The sequence below is a fragment of the Taeniopygia guttata genome, chromosome 15 (genome assembly GCF_048771995.1).
Source record: "Taeniopygia guttata chromosome 15, bTaeGut7.mat, whole genome shotgun sequence".
Lineage (NCBI taxonomy): Eukaryota > Metazoa > Chordata > Aves > Passeriformes > Estrildidae > Taeniopygia > Taeniopygia guttata.
The window spans coordinates 7,073,638-7,099,449 of NC_133040.1; the positions used below are offsets into that span (position 1 = coordinate 7,073,638).

General features: G+C 40.0%; 1 protein-coding gene across 3 annotated transcripts; it reads right to left on the reverse strand.

Annotated features, from left to right (window-relative positions):
* Positions 1-733: 733 nt before the first annotated feature.
* GOLGA3 (golgin A3) lies at positions 734-24,898 on the reverse strand. Of its 3 annotated transcripts, none has more exons than XM_030286000.4 (24): positions 24,759-24,898; positions 22,735-23,084; positions 19,781-19,939; positions 18,682-18,794; positions 17,503-18,194; positions 16,206-16,317; positions 15,710-16,016; positions 14,910-15,112; positions 14,542-14,679; positions 13,418-13,579; positions 12,315-12,683; positions 11,901-11,978; positions 10,677-10,940; positions 10,094-10,188; positions 9,716-9,932; positions 9,004-9,147; positions 8,419-8,616; positions 7,814-7,930; positions 7,453-7,592; positions 6,513-6,645; positions 6,195-6,317; positions 5,694-5,858; positions 5,329-5,489; positions 734-4,871 (listed from the first exon to the last, which is right to left on the reverse strand). In XM_030286000.4, the coding sequence occupies exons 2-24, from the start codon at positions 22,862-22,864 to the stop codon at positions 4,664-4,666; spliced, it is 4,428 nt and encodes a 1,475-aa protein (XP_030141860.4). In that variant the 5' UTR covers positions 22,865-23,084; positions 24,759-24,898; the 3' UTR covers positions 734-4,663. The 3 variants fall into 3 exon arrangements, with proteins under 3 accessions (XP_030141860.4, XP_030141859.4, XP_030141861.4); XM_030285999.4 differs by having other exon boundaries at positions 19,658-19,939; XM_030286001.4 differs by lacking the exon at positions 19,781-19,939.
* Between the last annotated feature and the right edge of the window lie 914 nt (positions 24,899-25,812).

The following is a 25,812-nucleotide window of genomic DNA, read 5'->3' on the forward strand; positions in this document are numbered from 1 at the left end:
CGAGCGGGACGGAGGGCGCTGCCCAAGGCCGGACAGGCGGGCAGGGTTTGAACTGCACCAGCCCCGGGGCCGGGAACACACGGGCACTTCCAGAGGCCGCTGCAGAAAGGTTCCGTCCGGGTATTCACCTCAAAGTGCGGCAGCAGTCTCCGATTAGTAATGAGAGATGGGAAAACAGGGAGCGGGAGGCCTCTCGTGAATGAGAAGAAAACAATTCCCTGAGATGTGAACCAGCCCTCCCAGCAAGTGCCACAGTCCTGCCTTAGGGGTACAGGCATCTGTACTACGTGCAGTGCAGGCACTTGGTGGCTTAAGTTGCTGTCCTTAAAGAAGAAATTAGTATCGCTGTAACTCACATTGTTTAGTATGGCAAGCAAGGCACAGGGATTTCTCTCCTTGTCATTTTAATTGGCTAAATTAGCATGAAGATGACATTTCTGCATTGTTCCATTTTGTAAGATCAAACTCCACAGACTGACAAATTCAGGCCAAGGAATTGTGTTTCTTCCCTGATAAGTTCAGCCAACTGAGAAAAAGAAAATACAATGGAAATACAAATATAATGACATTTAGGCATGTGAAAAACCAATACACAATAATGTTGTCTTTCAAAATAAGGTTTTTTTCCCTTAAAGGTGGCTCTACAGCATATTCAGGATCCCAACATAAAAATAACTGCCAAAAACCAGAGAGAAAATGGTAACTCTTTCGAAGTAGAAACAACAGGACGCCCTTTAGCAAAAATAGTTTATTGCACAAAACTTTTAAAGGAATCCCTATGCACATAATTTTTATAACCAACATGCTTTGTATGATCATAAACATTAATTGTACATAGTGTAACTCCTCCAGCCCCTGGGTTATCCATTCTTCAAGAACATGGAATTTTTAACTTCTATCTTTACAAATACAGCCTAAGCAGACATTACTGAATGTCATACATGAAACAGAACCATTTCATTTACAATATCCAGAACATCTTTCCCTCCCCTAGAAATCTGTGCATCTGTATTGGAAATGAGGCCGCCTGAGACTCAAGTGTTGCTCATTAGTAGGAGGCAGAGTGATCTGATGACAGCTGATGAGCATTAGTAATTCCTCTGGACAGCAATTGCTTTCACAGGAAAATACTTAAAGGCTCTGATCACAGCAATTCACATGCAACTATTCCCTCTTTCCCTGCAAAGTTAATAAAATGTACATCACAAGCTTCTGCATCACCAGGAGTGAATTTGTCATCTTTAAGGTAACTCTATATTGGTAATACTACCTGCCCCCAGCACACCTTTGATGTTGTCACAGCTAACACTAAAATAGATGTGCCACTGCAGTTCTCTGCCCTAAGGAGGAATATATAATCCATGACAATATGAACAGTAGAACATTCATCCTGGGTATTAGTTTACACATGAGAAAATCCCATAGATTTCTGCTAGGATATTGCCTGAATAAACAGTATGGGGTCAGATCCTCCCGCTGCATGAGTGGCTAGGGGGCTCAGCTGATCCCAATAGAGTGCACAAATATTTCCAAGAAATCTGGAAGACAACAGAATGGAGCATTATGCAATATTCAGCAATGCTAAAGACTCAGTAACATTTTATTCTATTGTAGGGTTTGCTGGTCTTTGTTGTGATTTTTTTTTAAATGCACAGTTATTCAAGAGCCCTCAAAAACTCGACAGCATCTGAAAGAATAATGCTGCACCATTTACCAGCTTTCAGCACTGGGGAACATTCTCACATTGCAGTGACATTTCTGCTTCATTAACTAGATTTGGTGTAGTACATAGCAATCACTAAAGAAACACAGGGAATACATTCTATTGCAGTACTTGAAAAAGTAAAATAAAATTTTAAGAGATTATTCTTCAGATTCTCCTGATAATTTGGCAGTGCTGTGACAGGCAGAGAGGAGACCATTTTCATTCCTACAGCTAAGTTATTTTATTGCCTAGACAGCAGAGACCTGCAGCTTTGTAGACTGAGCATGCTCAGTCTCAGGGTGAGGCTTTTAATAAAGCAGCGACTATTTCTCTGGGTCATTAAAAACATTGCTGATGAGCTTCAAAGAAAAGGCCTTGCCTTTATCACACACTGCATGCTCCTTCTAGAAGACCTCCTAGTGACTTCTCTAACTTCACTTAGTACCTCACTGGATTTAGACCCTCTAAAGTCTCACTTTCCTTCATTTAAGTAAATGACATGGTTGTAGAAAAAGCACATGGTGAATACAACAGGACAATACCCAGTGTCCAGGTACTGCCAGCAGCAGTTGGGCCAATGCAGGAATCTAATCCACAACAGCTCCCTCATCTTGGAAAGGGAAACATACATCTGAGGCTTCTTGATTGTGCATGCTCAGATGTCTTCAGGAGCTAGAGAGAAACTGCAGCAGGATGCAGAATGGACACAAAAAGGAGAGCTGACATTCAGAACAACTAGGAAACTTTCTAAAAATTCTGGCTTCTTTGATACCAGATAAAACCTTTATCCATACAACCAGTGCTGAACTAACAGATTAGAACATAGGGGATTCTGAACTGTAGGCAATGTATTTAATAAAGTGAACAGCAACATTAACGCTGCACAAGTAGTATTTTAAATCCTGGACATTTGGTAATTTTCTTGTACTGAATATATTATTCATTACAGTTTTAGTTTTTTCTTTAACAATACTGTGGTTTGGTTTTTTTTCTTCTTTGAGCTTAATATACAGGCAACTTCAAGAACACGACAACAGCGAGATAAATCAGTACCATTTACTCTACAAAGCAGACTGCAGCAGTGTGCAGACATGTCTTAACCTAGTTTGTAAAGCTTTTGATTTTGAATTGTTTGGTAAATCCATCTGATGGGCACCTAATGCCACATCAATGCATTCTTCCTTTACCAGTTGTAAAACCTTGACTGTCAGTATCATTTGATAAATCTAAGTTAAAATCCAGTAGCTGTAGGGCATGAAATCATTCAGCATAAATATTTATAGTGCAAAGTGTTCAACTGGACTAGAGCTTGGAGTGGTAGCTATGAGAAATCAGACTTTGGATAAATATAGGTGGGTTTGGGAGTTTTGTTTGGTTATTTATTTTTTGCCTTACTGCTAAACAAAATGCAATATCCTTCCTCCTCCTCTGCAACAACCAAACCCAAAACCGCAACAGCCTCTTTGGAAAAATACATGAACTAGAATTTTTTTCCAGCCTTTGAATGCACTTGTACTTAATAGTTTGGTTGTTTTGGGTTTTTTTGTAAACACCAAACTACAGTGGATATAATTGACTTGTTTTCTGTTTTAAGGACAAAAGCATTCTAGTACATGAATAACCACTAAACCTTCCAAACACCCTAACACTGAATTTTAGAGTGAGGAGAGGGCTGGCTTGTCACTGCACTATGAGCCACAGGGAGCAACAGGACCAAAGATGAAGGAAATGAAAGTGAGCTGCTTTAAAAATAACTTAGTCAAGGTGCTCTGCAGAGGGACTGCCACAGTACCAACATTTCCATTCACGGTGGACACCTTGAAATAGAGGGTGCAAAAAGTAGAGGGAGTCTGTGGGAGAAGATAAAGCTATTAAAAATAATAATTTTATAGGCATTATAATTATGTCTTTTAAAGTAAAAATAATTACATTTCTAAAAGCTCTGGCTTTAGGGGCTCATTTCCCTAAGCCATGTGTACAGTATGTCAAAGAAGAGCAAACTGAAACATAACATTAAAACAATGACAGTAACAAAACCCCTCATTGTAGCCTTAACTTACAGTATATAAGCATATTAAACCAGATATTCAAAGTCAGAAAATTATGATTTTTTCTTATGTATATATATATATTTTTTTTACACGCATACTTTTAAATGGGTGTCTACTTCAAAACTTGAAATAAAAAGGTGCAAAGTATTTGTGCAGTGAAGCAAAGCTCACTACTGGCCTGTGACTGTAAGAGAAAAACATCAGCAAGCATGCCAGGCAAATCTGCCAAAGATACCAACTGCTCTGTGTTGCTTGTCTTTACAGTCTTGTTTGTTCTGCTGTAGGTCAGAGGTCATCTTCAAAACTGGAAATGGCTTACAATAACTTATTTTCCTTCAAATACAGATATCTATAATCTGAATTTCAAGAGTAAGACATTATAGGAGGGACAAAAGAATACTCAGCACATCCAGTTCTAAACCACTGCTAATGGCTGAACATGAGAAGAACTCTTTTTTTCTCTGTAGTTTGGCTACAATCCAAGACGAGGGAAAAAATACATCCTACTCCCACAAATTAAAAAAAAAAAAAAAACAAACAAGAAAACTTAGATGTTACAAAATTAACAGTAATTCCTTAACAAACTCACCCAGATTGAACAAGCACATGCTCGAAACCAGATTCTCCTGTTGACCTCATTTTAAATCTTCATCTCAATCTCTTACTAAACCCTCAAATGAGCTAGATTCACCACTTGGCAGTACCCAACATGACAGAATTGTTTCAAACAAACCCTCAGAAAAGCACATTCTGCAATTACTATTCCATCAGTTTCTCAAATCAGTGCCCTTTGCTTCTATAGGCAAAAGCACAACTCTGAACACCATTTAAAAATTAAATAAATAATTTTTATAAAGATTTGTTTATATACTTAAAGCAATAGGAAGAAAGACATCTGATAAGGAGGTTATAGTGTCAAAGCTTCCTTGTCAGTAACACTACTATTCTCTTTCTTTTCATCTGCAGTGGGAGTCTCCTGCTGGTCTGATGCAGTTGTAGGACTTGTAGAAGTAAGGTCCATTAACTTGCCCTCAATCTGAGTCCATGAAGACATTGATTCATGTACTGTAATGGTGTGTTCCTCCATCTGGCGCTGAAGGCTGTCCATTTCTTGCCTTGAATGTATTGAGAACAAAAAAGCCAAAATTAGCAAGCAGAAAACTGACTGCTAAATGCAAGACCAAAAAGTTACTTTTCTGATTCTTGATGCCTACTCCAAGACTACCTAAAATATAGCTGTACACAAGAGAGAGAGAAATCTACAAGAAGCTTAGAAACCGTCTTAAGAGCAAAACAAATACAATGTGCTTAATAAAAAAATATTGATAGCCAGTTTTGATTTTTTTCTGCTGTCTACAATTCAGGATGGACATTTTGTTTAGCTTATTGTAAAGTCTTCTTTCACTACAGCAATGACCATATAAGCAAACACAATCACAGAACATCCTACTGTTCTAAATATAGTCCCAATAAAGAATTATTTCTACAAATCCTTTTTTCCTCATGGTGGCAGCTGGTTTCCTGAAAACATTTTTAAGATTCCTTAATATGGTTTAAAATAACAGGCCATACTTTAATTGCCGGAGGCAGCTGTTCAGATTCTTTAGAGGCTCCTTGCTCACAGCTGTTGGTTTCAGCAGTTCTTCCAGCAAGGCAGCAGGCACTGGACAATCAGGAATCTTGACTGGAGTCACTGGATTGGAAGAGTTATTCTCACCTTTCAGTTCTTTCCTCTGGTTAAAGGAAAAAAATGAGTCAGAAACACAATTTTATTTCATCAATATAATTTTTCCCACCTAGAAAGAGCCTCACATCACACTACTGGTGCACATCTGCACTAAGGAGCAGGAATCACAGGCACATTCATGTTAGGTTATTCAAGAGCATTAGCAGAGAACTTTCCTGTACTTTACAACATGTTCTTTCTATTTAAATACCTTCTTCATCTTGCCATGCTTCAGGTCCAACTTCAGCTGCTGGTTTTGCTGCAGCAGTGACTTCATGCTGTTCTTCAGTTCAGTCACTTTAGCCTGCAGCATAAACTTATCCTTCTGAGTTGCTGACAGGTCTTCTTTCACCATCTCTAACTCAGTCTTGATGTTCTAAATGGGAGGAGAATCAGTGTGATGTACAGAAACAGCATAAAAATTCCAGCCAACCAATGCTTTTATAATATTATCCGTTTACAGAGGAAACTAGAAGAAAAACACAACACTGCTGTTTGAAACAAATTTGCCATGGCAGAAAATCAGAGGTTAGGTTAAAAGAAAGTCAGGAGCCTATTTTAATGGCTCCTGGTTGAAGAAATACAAAGGTAACAGCACAGTCAAAATTAAAATTCAGCAAAAAGTATGCTTTAAAAAAATAAGAATATAGTTTTAATTATCCCACTACAGCAATCAAAATTTCAATCCATTAGGATTGGTTTGATTAAATACCTGCAAGACAGCTTGTATCCCTTCTAACTCCTTGTGGCTGCGCTGTTCAGTCATGTCCAGCTGCTGCTTAAGTGTTTCAATTTCTCTTTCTTTTCGTTCTACTTCCCACTTCAAGTCTTCCACCTACCAGAGGAAAAAAAAAAAAAAATTGGAATTATCTACAGTGCAATCACCCACAAAATCTGAAATGTATTCTTATGTCTCATAAAAACCTTCTTAAGAAAACCTAGCAAAACTTTATTAAATATGCTGAATTAAAGACAAAGTCATACAATGCAATAGAAATACAGATAAACACAGGAAGTGTTCACTTTTTACCTCTTGGCTTACTAGAGGCTGTTCACTAAGTTTGTCATCCAGGTTTTTCTGCAGAACTTGGAGCTGAGATCTGGCTTCTTCCAGCTCTTGCTGGAACTGAGATACCTCCTGGGAATGTTTTTCATCCTCTACCCTGCACAGCAAGATTAACAGACACAGCAGTTACTCAATCTGTTCTTTAAAACAAGAACTTCACTGGGTTAGCCAGTTAACTATAAATGACATGACTGTGCATGGAACCTGCATTAACTACAGCTACAGTTAATTACAGCCTTGACTGACGGCTTTGCCAACATATTCACAGGGCAAGAGTTAAAGCACAAGAAGATTTTATAAAAGATATGTATAAATATTGAATATTCAAAAAAAATCTATGCAATTCTTGAGCATCAATATTCCAATTACAAACAACAGATTATGTAGCCAAAAACTCAAACCCCCGTCTGCAATTTTGCTTTGTTTTTGGAGGAATAGGGCTAAATTTATATCCTACATTTTCAAGTAGGTCTGAAAATATTTTATAATTTAAGTAAAAATTTAATATATGAGCAAACTGAATTTTAATACATTGTGGAACATAGGCAATAATCAAATTAATTCTCTATGTAGTTCCTCAGGGATGTAAAAGAGAAAAATAATAGTATATATCAAGTGTTAATCCTTACTAGCAATGTGAAACAGTAGAAGTGTGTGGTGAAAGTGGAAAAAAAAAAGCAAATAGTGAAGCCTAAAAACAGTGTACCTCAGGTCTAACTGAATTAAAAAGAGAGAAAAATGCAGGTATTTGCCCAGAATCCAAACAAGCATCCATGGTCAGATTCTGCTGAGGAACATAATTCAACATAATCCACCCCAAAGGGGCAAACCTAAAAATTCACTGATGTATGGCCTTTTCAGAGGATTTGTTTTAATTACTGTTCTTTTTGAGACATTTACTTACTGCAGCTTGTCCACCTCGGCCTGCAGGGCCTGGACCAGCAGCTCCTTGGCGTGGAGCTCCTTCTTGATCTCGCTGAGCTCCAGCATCGCTGCCCGGTGGTGTCGCCGGTTATGGGCTGCATCTGCTTTGGCTGCTGCTTCCTAACAGGACAAAAGGATGCAGTCTTACTTTGTTTTTCCTCTGCAGGTGAATCATAAAGGGAGCTTAACACAACACAGGAGACATCAAGTGATCTTTCAGCCCCTAGACATCCTGACAAACCCCCTGCAGGAAGCAGTACGTTACAAAACAGATTTCATTTCAATATACTTTTTAAATAGCTTTAAATCACTTTGTAAGTAAATAAAAGATGAGCCATTACCTGCTTCTGAAGGTCTTTAACTTTTAACTTTTCCTTCTCTAGGGAAGCCTGTAAAGCTTGAATAAGTTGTTGCATTTGCTGATCCTCTTCCTCCTTCCGCTTTAGGACTGCCTGAACCTGTAACATATCACAAAAACAAATGCACGCTTTGTGTGGGCTCACTGGAAGTAGAGAAAATATAAACACAAGCCAGAGCAGGGATTGCAGAATAACTCCCTGCTGTTCACTGATCACTCTTTCCACACAGTACCTTCAACCTTACAAGTAGCTATGGTTAAATGGTAGGTCATTGCCTATGTCCACATGAATATACTACTACTGGAATAAAAATTATTCATCTCAATGAATCCATATGCAACACAAATTGATTAGGTATGTTCCTACTACCTACACGTTCACTATTGCAAATATTGCAGTGCAATTTTATTAATTTTTTTTCTAAAAAAACCTCTGTTTAGTGCCAAGTCCCATTTCTGATGTCTTGTTCAATCCCCATATTGACGCCGTTATGCAAAACGTGGGGGAGAGAGCTGGAGAAAATGCACCAACTTTGTATCATATGAGCCAATTCCCTTCTGAAGTTATTACATCAAAAAGTCAAATACCTGTAGATTCAGCTGCACCAAGTCTGCCTCCCTTTTTGCTAATGCTGTTTCAAGGATATTGTTGTGCTCCCGCAAAGCAGCGTTGGACTGGCTGAGACCAGTAAGTTTTCCACGTTCATGTTCCAGTTCAAGGGCCAACTTCTTATTCATTTCTTCTAAACGTTTTATCTTCTTCCTGAAGCCTCTAGATTCCTGAAGCTATAGTCAAAGAAAAACACAAATCAAACAAACATAACCAAACAGCTTCAGGCTACTATCACAAAAAAATTGTGAGTTACTGTTGTCCCAGTAGTTCCAAAAGCTAATGGTTCATGTATCCTCACTGTCTCATGACCAGACACAGCTGGTATCTAATACAGGAACCACTCTTCTCTCTCATCTTCTTTCCCTGTAGGACAATGATTCATGGAACCACAAAGAACCAGCACAAGGCAATAAAATTTGCAAGTACCATTGACATCATGTTTCCTAGCCATGATTCCGATTTTTTCCACTGTTGGAATAAAATTTTGGAACTAAAATTTTTCCCTGTCTCTCAGGCACTTTTTACTGTCATATACCATTCAAACAAATTCAAGCAATCACCTCATCCTCAAGTTCCAGCACTTTCTCTCTGTATTCTTCAAGCTCCTGGCTGGTCAGTGAAATCACTTCTTGCAACTCTTTTTCCAGCATCAATTTACTGCTGCTCACAGCTTGCAGTTCTGTCTTCAGAGCTTGGATCTTCTCCTGAAGACAAAGAGGTCACATGTGATTAGTGCATCACCCATCTTCAGGAATCACTTCTGCTTTGGTTCAAAAGCCTGCTTCTCTAGCAAATAGAAACAAGGTACTAGTGTTTAATTTAAAGGTCTTGCTCAGAGCTTTCCACCTCTGCATCCAGCTACTGCTGTTGGTGTATTTGATATCTTGCTCCATTGGTTCAAGAAATTGGAGCTTCCATTAGTAAATTAATTTTCTTATTACAGGCCTAATATATATAAATAAGCTATGGCTACCTTGAAAAACTTTTAGCTGTCTATGACAAAAAAGCAGTAAGAGTTGGAATCTTGGAAAACTTTCAAATACTAACCCTTAAAAAAAATTAAACAATTCCAACAATAAAAATTTAATCAATAAATCTAGCTTGCCAAATCACCTCTCTCAAATACAGTTAAAGAAATTCTCAGTGCTCAGAACCCTGACACCATGTTCTTATCTAGCTTTATTTTCCAAATATTTTCATCACTTCAGGGTGAAATAGTATTTCAAGACTTGCAGCTCTGTCTTTGTACAATGTCAAAGGATATCTGCATACCTGAGCAATCTGGTCATTCCCACCATCAGTGATTTGTGCTTTTAGTTTGCTCAGCTCTGCCTCAGCAGATTCCTTTGCAGTAAGAGATTCCTGCAGCCTCCGACTGAGAATGCTGACTGCATTCTCATAGGCTTTGTGTTTTACTTTCATCTCTTTCTGAGCACTCGTCAGGTCTGACCCCAGACGCTTCATTTTCTGTTTCTGCTCTGTAATGGCCCTGGTGTGAAAGGAAAAGAAAATACCAGGTGAAAACAAAAGCTGCTTGACAAATAGTACTACAAGATTAATTTTTCACGACCCAACAAAATCCAACTTCCGGAAGCCAAATATGAAACACAAATGATGTAGTTCTTTTGTCTGTGCTAGAAGAACACTTACTTTTTTGCTTCTTCTTGCATTTGTTCTACTTGTTGTTTTAATGCCTGATTTGCCTCAGCAAGAGATTCCATTTGTTCCTTATCAAACTGCAAAGACTTAACAGGAAGGGAAAGAAGACCCATGAGTGCAAGAACAAAAGCATGTTTGCTGTGTACATTTGATTATAAAAGAAAAATAATGAAATTTCAAAATTACTTCCATCTCTACCTATAAATTGCTCTCCAGTGCTCCATATTCTCTTTCCCTTTTATTTTCTCTAATTCTTTGCTTTGGGGCCACTACTGTTAACACATATGAAGAGTGCTTGGATTTTGTTCTCAGATGGAGTTCACTTTAGCACCAAGGAAACTGTTTCCACATCAGTCTTCTACCACTCCTGTAGCACTTCTGCCCGCTTATTTACATGAGATGTTAGTAAGCAGTCATGCATTTAGAGAATTTTGGTGGGTATATGTTGAAATGTCTAGATTCTTTCAAATATATAACCAAGAACATTAACTTGCAGGTGGTCATTCTGTTTCTTTGCAAAGTTAACAGAAACAGCAGTGTATCGTGGATGTAACACTCCTTACACCTTCCATACCTGCAGGCGTGTTTCCATATCATCTCGTTCTTTCTGCACTGACTGGAGGTGCTTTTCTAGTTCCACCATCTGCTGGTGAACCTGAGATACTTCCTTCCGTAGTTTTGAATGCTCAGATTCGAGTGAGTGTTTCTCAGCTTGGATTTTCAGCAGCTCTCGTTTTATCTCCTTCAGCTCCGAGTCCAGCCGCTTCTTTGTAGCTTTCAGCTCACTGATGAGCTGGTCCTTGGAACTCGCATCTCTTCGATAAGCTTCCACCATGACCTTGCACACAAGAGTTTCAATGTCACTTCTGTTTCAGCTTTGAAAACTTTTGACTAATTTCCTAGAAAGTATTTACTGATATTATTTTTGTTTGAGGGGGTGGGGGTGTCTTACAAACCAGCATCAGCTTCTGTAAGATATTTACTCTGCTTCAAAGGATTTTTTGCAAGATCAGATATCAAATAAAAGTTCATGTTAGCAGTTTATTAAATGAAACACCTTAGTGTTCTCTGCAGTAAGGAATACTCTTCTTCACATTCTTTATGGAAACTGCATTATGTGTCATTTTTAAAAACCAAACTAATTGTAAAATATTAACCATCCTATCCTACACACATAATTAGCAACTTTTGCTGTGAGAAGAGGGCTTAACTATGACTGACAGTTTAAACAGCCTTCCCAAACTTAAACATAACAAGCTAAAACAAACTTTGACATTAGGTTAATAAGCAATCAAGCAGCAAATTAATGGTGCCACCTTATAAATAAGACACATATATGTGCAACACTAATGACATATCAATTTCAAATTACTGTTTCAAAACTGTGTAAATTCAGAATAAAATTTGCAGTAAAGCACTTATTTACCATCTAATTACTGAAGCAAATATTACTTTTCAAAGCTGCAAGAGAATGACAATGTCTGAAGATTTACATGAGTGCTTTTGCAAAAGCAAACCTAATCAACAAACCAAAGAGAGATTTTCCATGGAGGATCACATGGCAAAGGCCAAAGCCCTATCAAAGCATGCATTTGTTGGTGGATCAGCTTTCACATTAGTTACAGATAGAAATTCAACTGAAAGTTATACAGTTTCTGTATTTTAATGTCACAAAGTTCTGTGATAAAAATAATAGATTTAAATATCTTCAAAACCTCCCCAGAAGTACATGCTTTCACTGTAAAAAAAAAATGTATTCCTTGGTTTAGGTATCTGAAATTTCCTTGGTTTTACTTACCTTTTGCTGCAGAAACTGTTCTTTCACTTTTTTAAGCTGTTTTTTGAGGCTGGCATTTTCTTGTTGCAGATTTTCCACCTGCCAGAGGGGGGAAAAAGCAAACACTGCTTTATGTACCAAATGCCATATTATACCTGATTTCTTCAGTGAGCTTATCTGCCTGATTTGTAACAGTTGCCTAATCTAACAAGGATGCTGTTTCTGACTAAGCATCTCTGTGGTTAGATAACACAACATTTTCTACAGAAATACATTCACCAGGTCACCACGCTGGGAACCAAATTATGGCATAGGAAAGATGTTTGGCCCATAGTGCCACAGAAGAGAGCACATTACAAAATTACTACCCCAACTGTGACCTGTACTCCAAATTATTGTGTTTTAAAACTGGTAAGATTTCAGAAAGATCATTACCTGGCTTGATTTGACTGCCATTTCTTGCTTCAGCTGCTCCAAGATTTGTGATGTTACTTCTGTATCTTCTCCAAGGCGTGTTGCCCCTTCATCAAGTTGCTCTTTACTTGCTTTTGCTGCCTGCAGAGCCACCTCCAACACAATCTTCTCGTTCTGCAAATACTGGATTGTGTCATCTTTAGAAGCAGCATCACTCTGGAGCTCCTCTAGCCTGGCCTTCAGTTCATCATACTGTGTTTGCAGGTCATCCAGGGACTGCTCTTTGGTGTGCAGTGTCTCTTGGGTTAGAGTCAATTGCTTCATCAGGTCGAGGTGTTCTTGCTGCAAGGACTCAAGCTGCAGATCTCGCTGATGCAAAGTCAACTTGGCCTGACAGGAAATATTTTTAAGATTAAATTAATACAAAACAAAGGTTATCTTTTCAAAAGCACTCTAATCAAAATCAAGTATTAATTATAATACTTTAGCCTCTAGGACAAAATAACAGACGTTGAAAATATTTTTTAACTTTCCTAGACCACTTGTATTTGCTCTGTTAATTGTATCCACTGCCTTGAGCAGCATCTGTTACCTTACAGGATAAGCAATGACCAGAATGACAAACCTAAAATATTTATAATATTCACTGCATTCAAAAGTTTTACTTGAAAAATGTGTCCACAGTAAATGCAGGTAAATTCAGCATTATTAATAATACCATATCATTACATGGTATATAGTACTGAGCTATCACGTACTTCATGTCACTGCAGCCCTTGACATGCTGCCTGCATAAGGTTAAAGCAGGACTCTGTAAGTGTAAATGTATGTACATTCTGTGGTTCTTGTCTATAATTACAATAATCACATACTGAATTCACTAAAAAATCCCCAGCATCTGGCAAGACAGTAGTTACGACATTTTAAAAAAGTATTATTACTGACATGGTTGGAAAAAAGGCCTTTTCACCTGAACAGAATGACTTTAGTATGCACTTCATTTTTGCAGCAATCTTTCAGATCTCAAAAAGAAGTTTGGAGCTTGGTATCTATTTACTATTGCTTTTTTCTACCAAACAAGTTTTTCCCTTGGAATTCTGGGAAGTTGATTAACAAGAGTCTACCTGTTCCAATTCTTGCTCCAATGTTGCTGCAGAATCAGCCATTTTCTGAAGCTGTTCTTTCTCATCCTCAAACTCCTCTAGTTTTCTCTGCAAGTCTTCTTCCACCATGGTTTTAGCCTCCTGGATCTGCATGAAGGCAGCTTCCTGATCTAACATGTCAGCCTGCACAGAAAAATCATGGAATCAACTTCTACAGTTCCAATGGAGGGGAAGGAGTGGGGAAAAGGAAAAAAATAGGAAAAGAGAAAAATAAATTATCAAGAAAATTTGTAGAGGAAAAACACAAAAATAATTCAGATGTCTGCCTTACAAACCTGTAATGCCTTTACTGAAGTTACTCATTCCTCTGCTTAAAACACCTTAGAATAATAGTGAATGTCCTGCATACTTGTGACAATCTGAATGCCTATTAAATAACACCTTGTCCTTTTCTCAGTTGATGAGCAAGACATGAAGAAAAAGAATCTTTATTAAAATGAAGATGTTTGGGAAAATTCTAAACCAAAAGGGATTCCTTGGATGCTGCAGCTACTCAGGAAACAGGCCTGTCATTTATACAAGCTGTCAGTAACACTGCAGATGGGGTGTTTCCACTAACCTGCTGCTTTATTCTCCTTTGAGACTCAGAAGTGGTAATGTCACTGAAAATCAGAGGATTTTAAGGTTCTAAGAACTTTGGAAGTGATTGTACTGCACTTCAGATTTTACCCAACTTTTCTTACTGGAGGGAAGGAAGGACAAACCTGATTACTGAGCAATTTCACACACTTAAAAAGCACATTACTGATTTAGATTAATTTCCATTTAAGTTTCCTCTTGAACGAGTTCATGGCTGGGCAAAGGACAACATTTACATTTGCCTTCAAAGTTCAACTAAAAACAAATACCAGAACTGAAAATTCAAGCATCACCTTTGAATGGGAAATATATGGCCTTGTTCCCTCTAATTGTTCATAATGCCATGCAAATTTATTTGCTCTGAAATATTTACTGCTTTTATAATGCAGGATTTGAACCAATTCATATGAATTCTATATTACTTTGCCAGAACAATCTTGATTTTGAAAAACATAAATACATAACCTAGACAGAACTTAACTCACAAAAACCATCAAAAACCATACCTCAATATTTTGTAGTTGTGCTGCAATACGTTCCTTTTCTTTAATGGACCTGTGCTGGGTTTCAGTCAGCTGCTGAGACAGGGCCACATTCTCTAGTTTGAGATGTTCCAACATCCCTGCTTGAGTCATCTGCCCAGCCTAAAGGAAGGGGAAAAAAAAAAAAAAAACCCACAGATAATACCAACAGAATTTAAGAGTTTCAGGAAAAAAAAAAACAAACATGTTGAAACTGTGAGTGCCTTATTTCAGTTACTGCTTTCATGGCACTGGTGCAATCAGGCCACTGTAGAAGGCCACTAGGTTGTCCTGTGGATAAAACTGACAAAAAAGAGATTCTCAGTTCTCCCATATGCAATAAATCACAATACCTGTATATTGGCCATCTCACTCTGCAGCCTGACACGGGCCTCCTGTGCCAGCACCAGCTGCTGCTGGTACCACTGCCTCACATTTTGGAGAGATGAGATTTCTGTTTCAGATGCCTTCAGCTTGTTGGTCAGTGTGGTCCGTTCCAGCTGCACCTTCTGAAGCTGGGTCTGCAAGGAAGCCAACTGCTGTCGCAGGTCATGAACTAGAAAAACAAAAATAAAGAACTTGGACTAAGACACCCCACTGTGCTATTTTTATGCACACTTTTTCCAAGGATTATTGCTGTATTTGTAATTTTATTTATTTTTCCTTAACTGTTGAACAAAAGCACGTATGCCTAATTATATAAAGATTGGCTTTTCCTGCCAAAGTGCTAGAATCCAAAGTACCAAGTCATAAACAGAATAAAATTAAACTAAATGAATCACTTCTGTAAGCATTCACAGTTCCTTAGAGGCAGAAAATATGAACTAACTAAACATCAGGAAGTAGGTGTCCTGGCACGTAGAGTCATCATTACAAATCAGCATTTGTACAATTTTCCAAAAAAACAACTAGGCCACTGCCTGGACTAAATATTTATGCCTCCCTCTCCAGGCTGGCAGTGGCAGCTTGCAAACTGACACTTCTGTGACACAAAATCAAAACCAAACATCTTAAAATTGAGGCCATTTTATTAGTATGATATCAAAGAAACACAAGTTTGAATTTCTTCTTCTTCTTGGACTTCAGAATCAAGTTGAAATAAAATTATTTATGGAACAACAAATTTTAAAGACTGACATTTTCATCATCCCACCTGTACTGTCTCTGGTGAGAACATTTTTTTGCATATCTTCAACCTTCTGCAGGAGTCTCTGGTACTGCTCCTCTGCTAACTGCAAATCATTGTTTGAAGAAGCCAAACTGGCATTCTTTGCTTCCAAGGCATTTTGCAGGTCAGCCATTGCTCGTTCCAGATCCCAGCAAGACTGCTTTAATGTGGCCACTTCTGAGCTCAGGGATTCCTGCTTCTGCTGGCTGCTTTGGCTGTGCTCCATCTGTGCCTGAAGCTTCATGTTTAAAGCTGCAAGTTGGGCTTGTAGCTCAGTCTTCTCTTTGAGAGCCTGAATGTGTCCGCAAAATCAAAATGAGAAACTATATTAGTGGCTGACTAAAAAAGATGTCCAGCAAAGTGGCTTTGACAAGGAGGCACAAAGGAGGTGCCTCATGCTCTGGAACTGAGATTTCCCATCTCTCTGTCCTTATCTCTTATCTTATCTTGCTGAATACAGAATTCCAAATTCATTTTCTACCTGATTAGCTTCTAGTGAGAGTGCTTCTAGTTGTCCTTCAAGTCTCATCTTCTCCTTCATAACCTGCAGCATCTCGTCATGAGTTCCTGCGATAGAGCTTTCCATAGAAATACTGCAGACAGAGACAGAACAAGCACAGTTACAGGGTTAGAATACAACACTTGTCTACTGGAAGAAAAGTGACTCTGAAATTAAGAGGTACTTGGAATCTGTGTGGTTTAGACTGTATGATATTTTTTCGGGTTTATGACAGATCCAGACCACAGTGTAACAACCTCTGATAAAAAGAAAAAGAAATTATATTCATGCTAAGATTTTATACTTTAGTGTCCTGTACTTGCAGCAACTAGAACCTTGTGTGACAACATATATTTGTTATTTTTCAGAACTGCAATCATTGACTTCATCATATTTTGTATTTAGAGATCCCATTTTATGCAGACAACTGGACATGATGGGATCACAAAACCTTCATAATTATAACTGCTTTAATGTGCCTGGGACATGCCATCAGCTGCTGCAAAAGGAATAAAGATATTTGGCATAAGGGATTCCTTATGCTGATTCCTTGCTGTACAGCTAAGGCATCTGGAGAAAAAGATCTTTCCTTATTACCATAGAAATAAATCTAAGCCAGAATAATCATCAACAACTCATTACACACCTCAACATATTTGGACATGACACTTTATTCCAATAAAGCAGGGGGAAGTAATTTCGAAAGTAGGACATATAAAATATGCATCTGCAGAAAACTGATAAAAAGCACACATTGTTGAAGGCTTCAGCAGTTATGCACTAGCTTTCTGAATCAGTTTAAGACCTGTCATATACACATAAGCTGGGGAAACTAAATCTCATTCTCAAAGGGCTGAAGAGGATAAGATATCTAGGACAAGACTCTTGGCATTTCTTAACTATTTGAGGTCTGAAAGGTACATGCACAGATTAGGAAAAAGACAATATTAAATATCATTGAGACAGTCAAGTCTATACTTTCAGACTTTATAGACAAAGGCTCATGAGCGATTCAGTGAATGAAGTCCTTCTATACAGACAGAAACAACTGCTTGCAGTACATTTAACACAGCCAGTGGCAAAAATATCTTTCTCTAAAGATATACTTAGCAAATAGGTACTCAAGTGAAGCAACTTCTCAGATTCTTTTAGAATTTGTAAGCTACTAACAGACTCAATAACAGTGTAAGTTAAAACTGGATCTGAAGTTAGTAGGATAGAAAAGTAATAGGCTGCCTATTCCAAGAAAATATCATTAACTAACAATAGATATTCTTACCTGCTAGAAATACTGTCTCTCCTGCTCCGTACCTCTCCATTAACTTCTTGCTCTTGGGCCTGATGTTCCACTGCTGCAGCCTGTAGCACCTCACTGATGGAAGGAAATTGCCCCATTGCTTCAGGATGTATCTTCTGGCCATTTATTGTATATGGAGTATCCTGTTTGCCTTCTGCATTCTGTGAACTGCTATACAGCCCTTTCCCTGACACACTGCTGTAGGTAGAGCTGTCGCTCTCATTTCCATCCAGTCTCATTCCCACTTCACTCCCATCAATCTCTGAAATGCTGTCTCCCGCCAAGGAGGAATTCTCTACTCGATCATCCACGTCAGAGGGCAGACTGATCTCGGACACAACTGATGTTGGGCCACTTCTGCTTTGCATCAGAGCCCCCCCAGGTAAGTCAGTAGCCACAGAATTCCCAGTAGCATTTCGAGCAGCTGAATCTTCAGTTCTGTAGTCAGCCAAGGACCGGATCTTGCTGGCCTTAGATTTTGAGCTTTTTCTTTCTTTTGAGGATGCTGGAAGTCCCAAGCTACCCAGCTTTGGCCCCCTGGGGACGCTGGTCCGCAAAAAGGAGTATTCTTTTGTCATTGCTACAGTGCTGGCTCTTGGCAGGATTTCTGGATTTAACATCAGCTCAGGATCCAGGGTGCTGGAGGGACGGGCTTTGGATGTAGACTGACTTGACTAAAAGAGATGGAGTCAACAAAAAATTCCAGAATGTTAACTTTGAAATAGCAAAGACTTATTTTGCTGTAGCTTAAGATATTAAGCTCTATACTTTTACACTGATACTAAATATACGTCCTTTCATAAACAAGGTAAATTATACCAGCAATCAACCCTATCAAGCTTCAGTATATAGATGTTGAAAATGTTCATGTGAGACTACAAAAGGTAACTGAAAAATACTGGAAACTGAAAAATATAGGCAAATTTGAACATTTAGGTTACTTTAGGTTTGGTGTCTGTTTTTTCCTCTCCTATTTTAAGTAGCACAAAATGGTACATTACTGATGAGGTAACAGAACCAAATCTTGCCTGTCCAGAATAAAAAAATGTTTTCTCTCATTTGAGAAAACTCCTGAATGCTTTAATTCAGGGAACAGAAATGGTAAAGTTTTCAAGCTTCTCAACAAAACACCATCTAGAAGATGTGTTGTGTGGTACTTACTCTTTCTTGGTGTCTCTTCACTCGGTATTGTTTGAGCTGTTCTTCCAGACGCCTTCTTGCCTGAAGTCTGATTTGTTCTTCATTTTCCAATGGCAGTGAAGACTCTGCTGAGCCTGTAAGGGAAAGGCATCTTCACAGTCAAACAGAAAACTCCAATGCAGATAAAAGGGATGCAAAAAGTAAAAACCCCTTCTACCATCAGCAACATGCTTCATGCTTAAGCAAGGAACAAAAGGAAAGCCCACTGACATGCACCTCAAATGACCCTCTTTAAATACATCCTTGTCTAAGCACTGATAAAGCCTCTGGACTTCCACTCTCAGGTTGCAAATGTTATAGTTCCTCCACCGATGGAGGAGATGACAAGACATTATATGGCAAGGAAAAAAATATTGCTGTCACTTAATCTCACCTGTCCTGCATTTCTGACAGTACTAAAATTATAAAACTAAGCAAGACCTACACAGTCCACTCATTCCCTACAAGTAGTGGAAAATGGTTCCCTAGATATATTTTCTTACCTTTTATTAACTCACATTAAACCTTAACTCACATTAAACCTTTCCTGTAGTAAAGCTTCTAGACACCTTAATATAAAAGCTTTCCCTTCTCCCCCCCTTCATTGCTCTTCTTTTGTTTTTTTTTCTTAGCTTAAAATCACCTGGTTCTGCTGTTCTTTTTTTTTAATGTCACCTGTTACTCCTAATAATCAAGAAGATTAGAATAGCTTCAGCCCCAGAAAGCGTGAATTCCCCTCCAGCCAAGAGCCAGTTGTAAATGGTAAGGCACGTGCCTTAGCAATAGCAGAGGGTGGTTTACTGAAAGAAAATGAATTACAGTTCTAAGTAAAAGTTTACTGCAAAAATGAAGTTTAGTTCAAGCTTAAATGATGTTACAGAAGTCCAGAGCCAGGCTCAGAGTAAGAAGCTTTATGCAGCAAGAGAAAGCAGGGGCACCACCATAAACAGATGCTTACACAATTCAGTTTCTTGCATGGGAAGACTTAGTTTGAGAGACTGCAAAGCTTCTTTTCTAAGAGCTATGCCCTCAGCACTAGTTCCCTGAGACTTCCTTAGGCTGTCATGGAAACCAGTCACACCTGGGGATGACTCTTCACCCTGCTCACTGCTGGTAGGATCAAAAGATCCAGGAGAGTCAAGGCAGAGTGACTCTGGCCCATTCTGGCAGGCATCCACTTTGCTGTTTAACTCCAGACTTCCCTCTTCATTTGGCACTTCATTGATGTTATTACTGGTAGCTGGAAAAGAAAGTTTTACTGAGCTACAACTTCAAGACACGTAATTTATCTTCACAGCTCCACCCAAATACAATGCCAGCACTACTGCCTTTACATTGTATGAATATAGAAACTTCTCCTGACAGCAACTGGCAGGAGAAATTTCATAAAGGATTTTTGATTCTTTACTTTAAAAGATCAGAACAAGTACTTTTCATTTGCTTTACTATGTTGCCCTGAAACAGGACCTCAAAAGTCATCACAAAACATATCTTCAAAACTTCACAGAGGTTTTTAAAACTTGTTAGGTTTAGAAGTATGAAACACCGAGTGTAAGGAGCTCTGAAGGACAATCTACAACAAGTAAGCCTCAGCAGCTGCAGGCCTGTGCTGAATGATTCAGCTCTTTGATGTGCAGCTGGGCACTGGGGAGAAAGCATCCACCATCCCGATTTCCAGCCTGGCCCAAGCAGTTTCTCAGTTTTAAACTGAGCTTACACTTTTTACAATAGGATATCTTCATCAAAAGCACAGTAGAAAAGCTCATATGTATCAAAATAATAAACCTACCAATTAAAAAGCAATTCAAGAGCCATTTCAACACCAATTCTGTCCCCACTTATTAGTATTTTTCTTTTCCAGCAGGAAAAAATGCATACTCAAACTCAGATAAACATTTCACAGGTTTATACTCTGGATTTCTCACACATTTTTTTTCACTTAGATGGGGACTACTAATATTTATGAACCTGCTGTTGCAAAAAAACCCCTGTGTATCTAACTTTAAATTAATTACTATACATCTCAAATGAGCAAAGCACTGAAACAGCCACTGCCTTTCTGTTCATTCCTACACAATGTTATTACTGAAGTAACTGCAACTGGAATAATATGCAAGATTTATTTTTTTTTTCCTAAAGATGGTGGAAAATATTTAACATTTATGAACACAAAGTATTTGCAATTGCAAAACTCAAGTTCCCACCTCTGCAGTGCATCTTCCCTCAAGCCAGCTCAGTGTGAAACAGCATAGAGAAAACTGAATGAGGAAACTGAATTGGGGTAAAATTATAAAGCTTTCAGACTTAGCTTGCCAAAACCCATCAGCATTAAGATTTGAATCAAAATACTTCTCAGTATCTTATTTGTCATGCAGACAACATTTCAGGTCATTTAGCCTTAATAATTTCTCTGATTTAGATCAGCATGTCTTCACAAAAACAGTTGCAGGCATGATGGAAGGCGTGAGTTCAACAAGGATGTAAAGGAGGACAGAGGGAAAGACTGCTTTTTAATGACTAACATTTTAAAACTAGAATAATGGCAAAACCAAATTTAAAATAGGTGTCAATGCTAAGAATAGTCACAAGAAGCCAAAAATAAGAAGACAGGTCATACATTCAGAAATATTGTTTCTGCCCATCTCAGAAGCTGCATCAGGTTTATACTTTATTCACATTTTTTCTTCCCAGCATTGAGTGGCACACATATAGCAAAGGGATGCTGGAGTAAAATTCTGGAAGAATGGTTTCCTGGCAACTTCCTGAGGCCAGGAGACATTCACAATCTAAACACTCCTGAACTAAAGTGATTTAAAGGCAGTAGTGTCAATATAGTTGCAGTCTTTTTAGAACAATGGGCAAGGAAATGAAATTAGAATAAAAACAGTAGAAAGACACACGATCTATTTGTAAGCCACAACTCAATTGTCCAACACAAGAGATGACAGGAACGTGTGATCTCCCACTTCATAAAAGATTAATGAATCATCACCTAACGACACTCTACCACTCTGGTAACAGGCAGCGTAAGAAAAGCAAATAGTGTCAGAGCCGCCTCTCTGCTGCCTGTGACAAGGTGACAGACCTGTGGTACCAGAAGGCCCCAACCTCATCACATCACCTCCTTTTACGTAAGGAACCACTGTGGTTTTGTGTACCTATGCAGCCACAATGTACACACATCTCCACCCAGCCACCCCCAGAGCCAACATATCCTCAGACTCCTGCCAGGAAAACATGGAGATTTCATTTCAGTGCAGGAAAATACTTTGACAATGAAAGCAGTTAAATACTGGAATGGGCAGGGAGGCTGATGAACCTCCCTCTACAAACACTTTCAGAGCTCAACAGGACGAGGCTCTGAGGAACCTGATCTTGCTCCAGAACTAGGTGTGCTCAGTGCAGCAGGTTGGGCTAGATAACCTGCACAGCTCCCTTTCAACTCAAGTTTGATTTAATTATCTATTCAGATAGTGGACTCTAAATAGCTTCTTGTAAACAGCCGCATGATTATTTTATTATAGAGCTTGTCTACATATAAAAATTACTTTGAGATAAATTGTAGAGTACATGCCAGCATCTCTCTTTCATATATGGAAGCAGAGCCAGACATATTGGGTTTTGGCTAAGTAATTTAATGTATTAGGAATATTTCTTCTGCCAGAATAAAGTACTCCAGTCACAAGTTTACTCTGGAACAGTCATTTCAGAGCCGATCATTCTAGAGAGTTTCAGGTGTACACTCTTGGAAATATTATCTGAAGACAGATAAACACCCTGAACAACAAATACCCACCTGACAGCTGATAGTATTTAAGTTAATAGTTTCATTTTGCTTTCAAAAGAACAAGCTGTATAGCTAAAAAACCAGTTATACATAAACACAGAGCTATAGACTTCACCAAACTTGCTTAAAACTGCTGTACAAAAAATTCCAAACCCCAAGGAAAAACTTCACCTGAACAATAACAGAGATGATTCTATAAAAGCTTGGGTACGGCTAGGAAATTATTTGGTATATTTTAAATAACTTACTGTTAATTTCATCTGTAGTAACTAGCTGTAACTTGGCTTTACAATCCAAAAGTTCTTCAGAGCTGCTGGGAGCCCCATTACTGCTTCTGCTCTCCAAGTGAACATCCTGCTGGACAGATGAGGAGTCCATGGTAAAAACTATCCAGATCCCTGGAAAGTTCTTCTCAACAATTTGACACCAGGTGAACTACCAAGTCCTGTTTCTCTCCATCAGCAAGAACAGCATCAAGTTGTCACACAAGAGCACAGTTCTGAGCTGTAGCACTGTTGGTGTGCAGCAGGCAGCTGCTAACTCCACATCATGGAAACAGCTCACAGCCGAAGTGGGAATCACCAAGGAGCTGCATCCTCTAGAAACAAAATGTAGTGCATTTGCAAACATTTACAAACATAGAGCTCTTAAAATATTACTTAAAAATAAAGTAGTTCCCACAGACAGAACCAGGACATGGTAACAACACACACAATTAAATACAACCAAGTATCCAGATCTGGGGATAAAAAGTGATCTGTTTATGCTCACTATTTTAGTAGCAATGATACACTGCAGAAGGATGCAACAGATATTTAGGAAGACAGCTGATTTAGAATCACTGTCCCTTTTAATGGAAAGATCTCTTTGGCCTCTGCTTTAAGAGCAAAGCCAGTAACAGAGTAGTATTCTCCTCTGTAAATTACAGTACCTATATGCAAACATACCACATATTTAATTTAAAGGAATGAGTTTCAGTATATTTTGTTAAAATGAAGTACGGAGTTCAGATTTAACATTTTAAAAATTAAAGTACATCATTACTGTTTACTTGTCTGCAGAATAACAAGTATGAATCATTGTACAGACTCTGAACTACTTATTACAGCACAAGCTGGCAGTCAGAACATGGCCTGGATTGCAGCTCAACATTGCCTTCTCCTGTGACCAGCCAAGAAAAGGATTTGCAAACATACTTTATGGAATTTGCAAATGATTCTTCAGGTATTCAGATCTAACCTCTGAATACCTAATCTAACCTCCGGGGGGGGGGGGGGGGGGGCTGATGGGGGAGTGTTGGAGGATGTCAAATCAGGAATATTTTGACTGCATTTTTACATGAACAGAAACACTTAACAACATTCCTTCCATCTCTCCAGGGAGCACTTGTGTAACTGCTACAGTGCCACACTGCCCTGGTCACCCTGCAACACCACCATCACCTCCAAAATCTCACTGAAGCAGCAAACAGCTCAGGACACAGAGGAAAACACGGTTATGTAGGTAATCCTTAGAGAGGTGAGCTGTGAAGGAGCCAGAAACCTACAGCACCTTTCCAACGGGAAACCTCCCCTAAACAAAAATAAAAATTAATACCTTCACTGTGATTTCTTACTAATTTTTAAAGATTTTCAGTATAATAAAGCTTTCGATAAAACTCTTAGAACTGCCACTGTACAGCAAACAGCTGCTACGTGACAGGTTTCCAAAAGGAATCACAGACAAAAGGCAAGCAAGATTTTGGGTCCTTACACCTTGTCAAAATCCAGCCACCCGGATATGGTTTGTTGTCCTTGTCATAAAACGCATTTAAACGATCAAAGTGATGAAGAATGGCTCTCTCCTGTACAACCCATTCCCAATATTAAACGCTGGAGTATTCTGGCCTCCGAGTCCTTTCGCATCCCCGCGCTGCGCACAAGCACACACACACAAATGTAGGCACGCCACGAGAACACAGCAATGAGCCCGCAGGGAAAGAGCTGTACGCAGACACCGATTTTGCTTGGAATACAAGTCATGACGATAACGGGTCCCGGTCACAGACCGGGGAGGCACCGGCAGACACGGCCGGGGGTCTCCGGGCTGGGCACGTCCCTGGGCGCCAGCAGGAGCAGCGGGAGGCCGGGGCCCACGGAGCTGAGCCGGGCCGGGCCGGGCCGAGCCGGGCCGGCGGTTCCCCGTTCCCCGTTGCACCCCGAGCGCCCCGCGGCCTGCAGCGGCCCCCGTCCCCCCGGCCCGAGCCGCCCCCATCCCGGCCAGCCCCGCAGACCTGAGGCCGCCCGCCCGGCGCCGGCTCCTGCCCGAGACGTGGCGCTGCCTGCGCGGGAAGGGGCGGGCGGGGCGGTGCAGCGCGGTTCTCCCTCCGCCGCCGGCCCGCCGCTGCCGCCGCTGCCGGGCGCGGCCCCGCGGGGCCCCTCGGCTCTGCAGCCCCCGCGCCGCCCCGCGGCCCCGCCGGCCACAGAGGCGGCCGAGGCCCGGGCGCTCCGAGGCCGCGGCCGGGCCGCCGGGCCCGTGGAGAAGCGGCGGCTTTTCCTGCCGGACCCTTCCGGCAGCGCACGGAGGGCAGGGCGGGCGGAGGGGGAGCGGCTCTCTGAGGGGCCGGGCCGCCTCAGCGCCCGCCCCGGGCGATGCCGGGACTCCCTGAGGGGTGGGGCTGGCCGGCTCCTCCGGGACCCTGGGGCTGGCACCGACGTGCATAAATTAAAATTAAGTTGTGCATAAATTAAAAATTTAAATTTCTTAGCGGCGGTGGCGCGCCCCTCGCAGCCTTGTGTATCTGCATCATTCATGTTCCTGCATTAGCGTTGCCTTTTACAGGGTCTGAGTAGTCAGGAGACTCCAGTGACATGTCCTGCAAATGTCACGTTTTCAGCGTTCCCGATGGCCCTTTCCTCATAAATCAGTCTTTAGAGTTTTCAGCGTCTTTCTGGGGCCGGCCATCCCACAAGTCCTCTGGGGTATTCGCAGCCGGTGCATCAGAGCACATAATTTCATAATGAAAACTACTGCCACTCAGTATAATTGCCAGGTGAACAGTGTCCACTTTGCCAGATATTCTTCTCTTATCAACCTTTCCAAATTTTCCTTATTATGAACATAAATCCTCTGAGCTGTTTCTCTAGAAAGACGGGAGGCTGTTCCAAAGTCAAGAGGGTTGATAAACCAAAACACCAGCATGTTGTTTGAACTGCAAACCTGTTAACCGAGCTCCTGGATATTGCCAGCAACTGGGGCTTTTCCTGCACACGTTACACAGCCCTCTAGTCATTATTTGGAAGAAACCATTACTTTCCAAACTACGTTAGGAAGAAGACTGTTCTCAA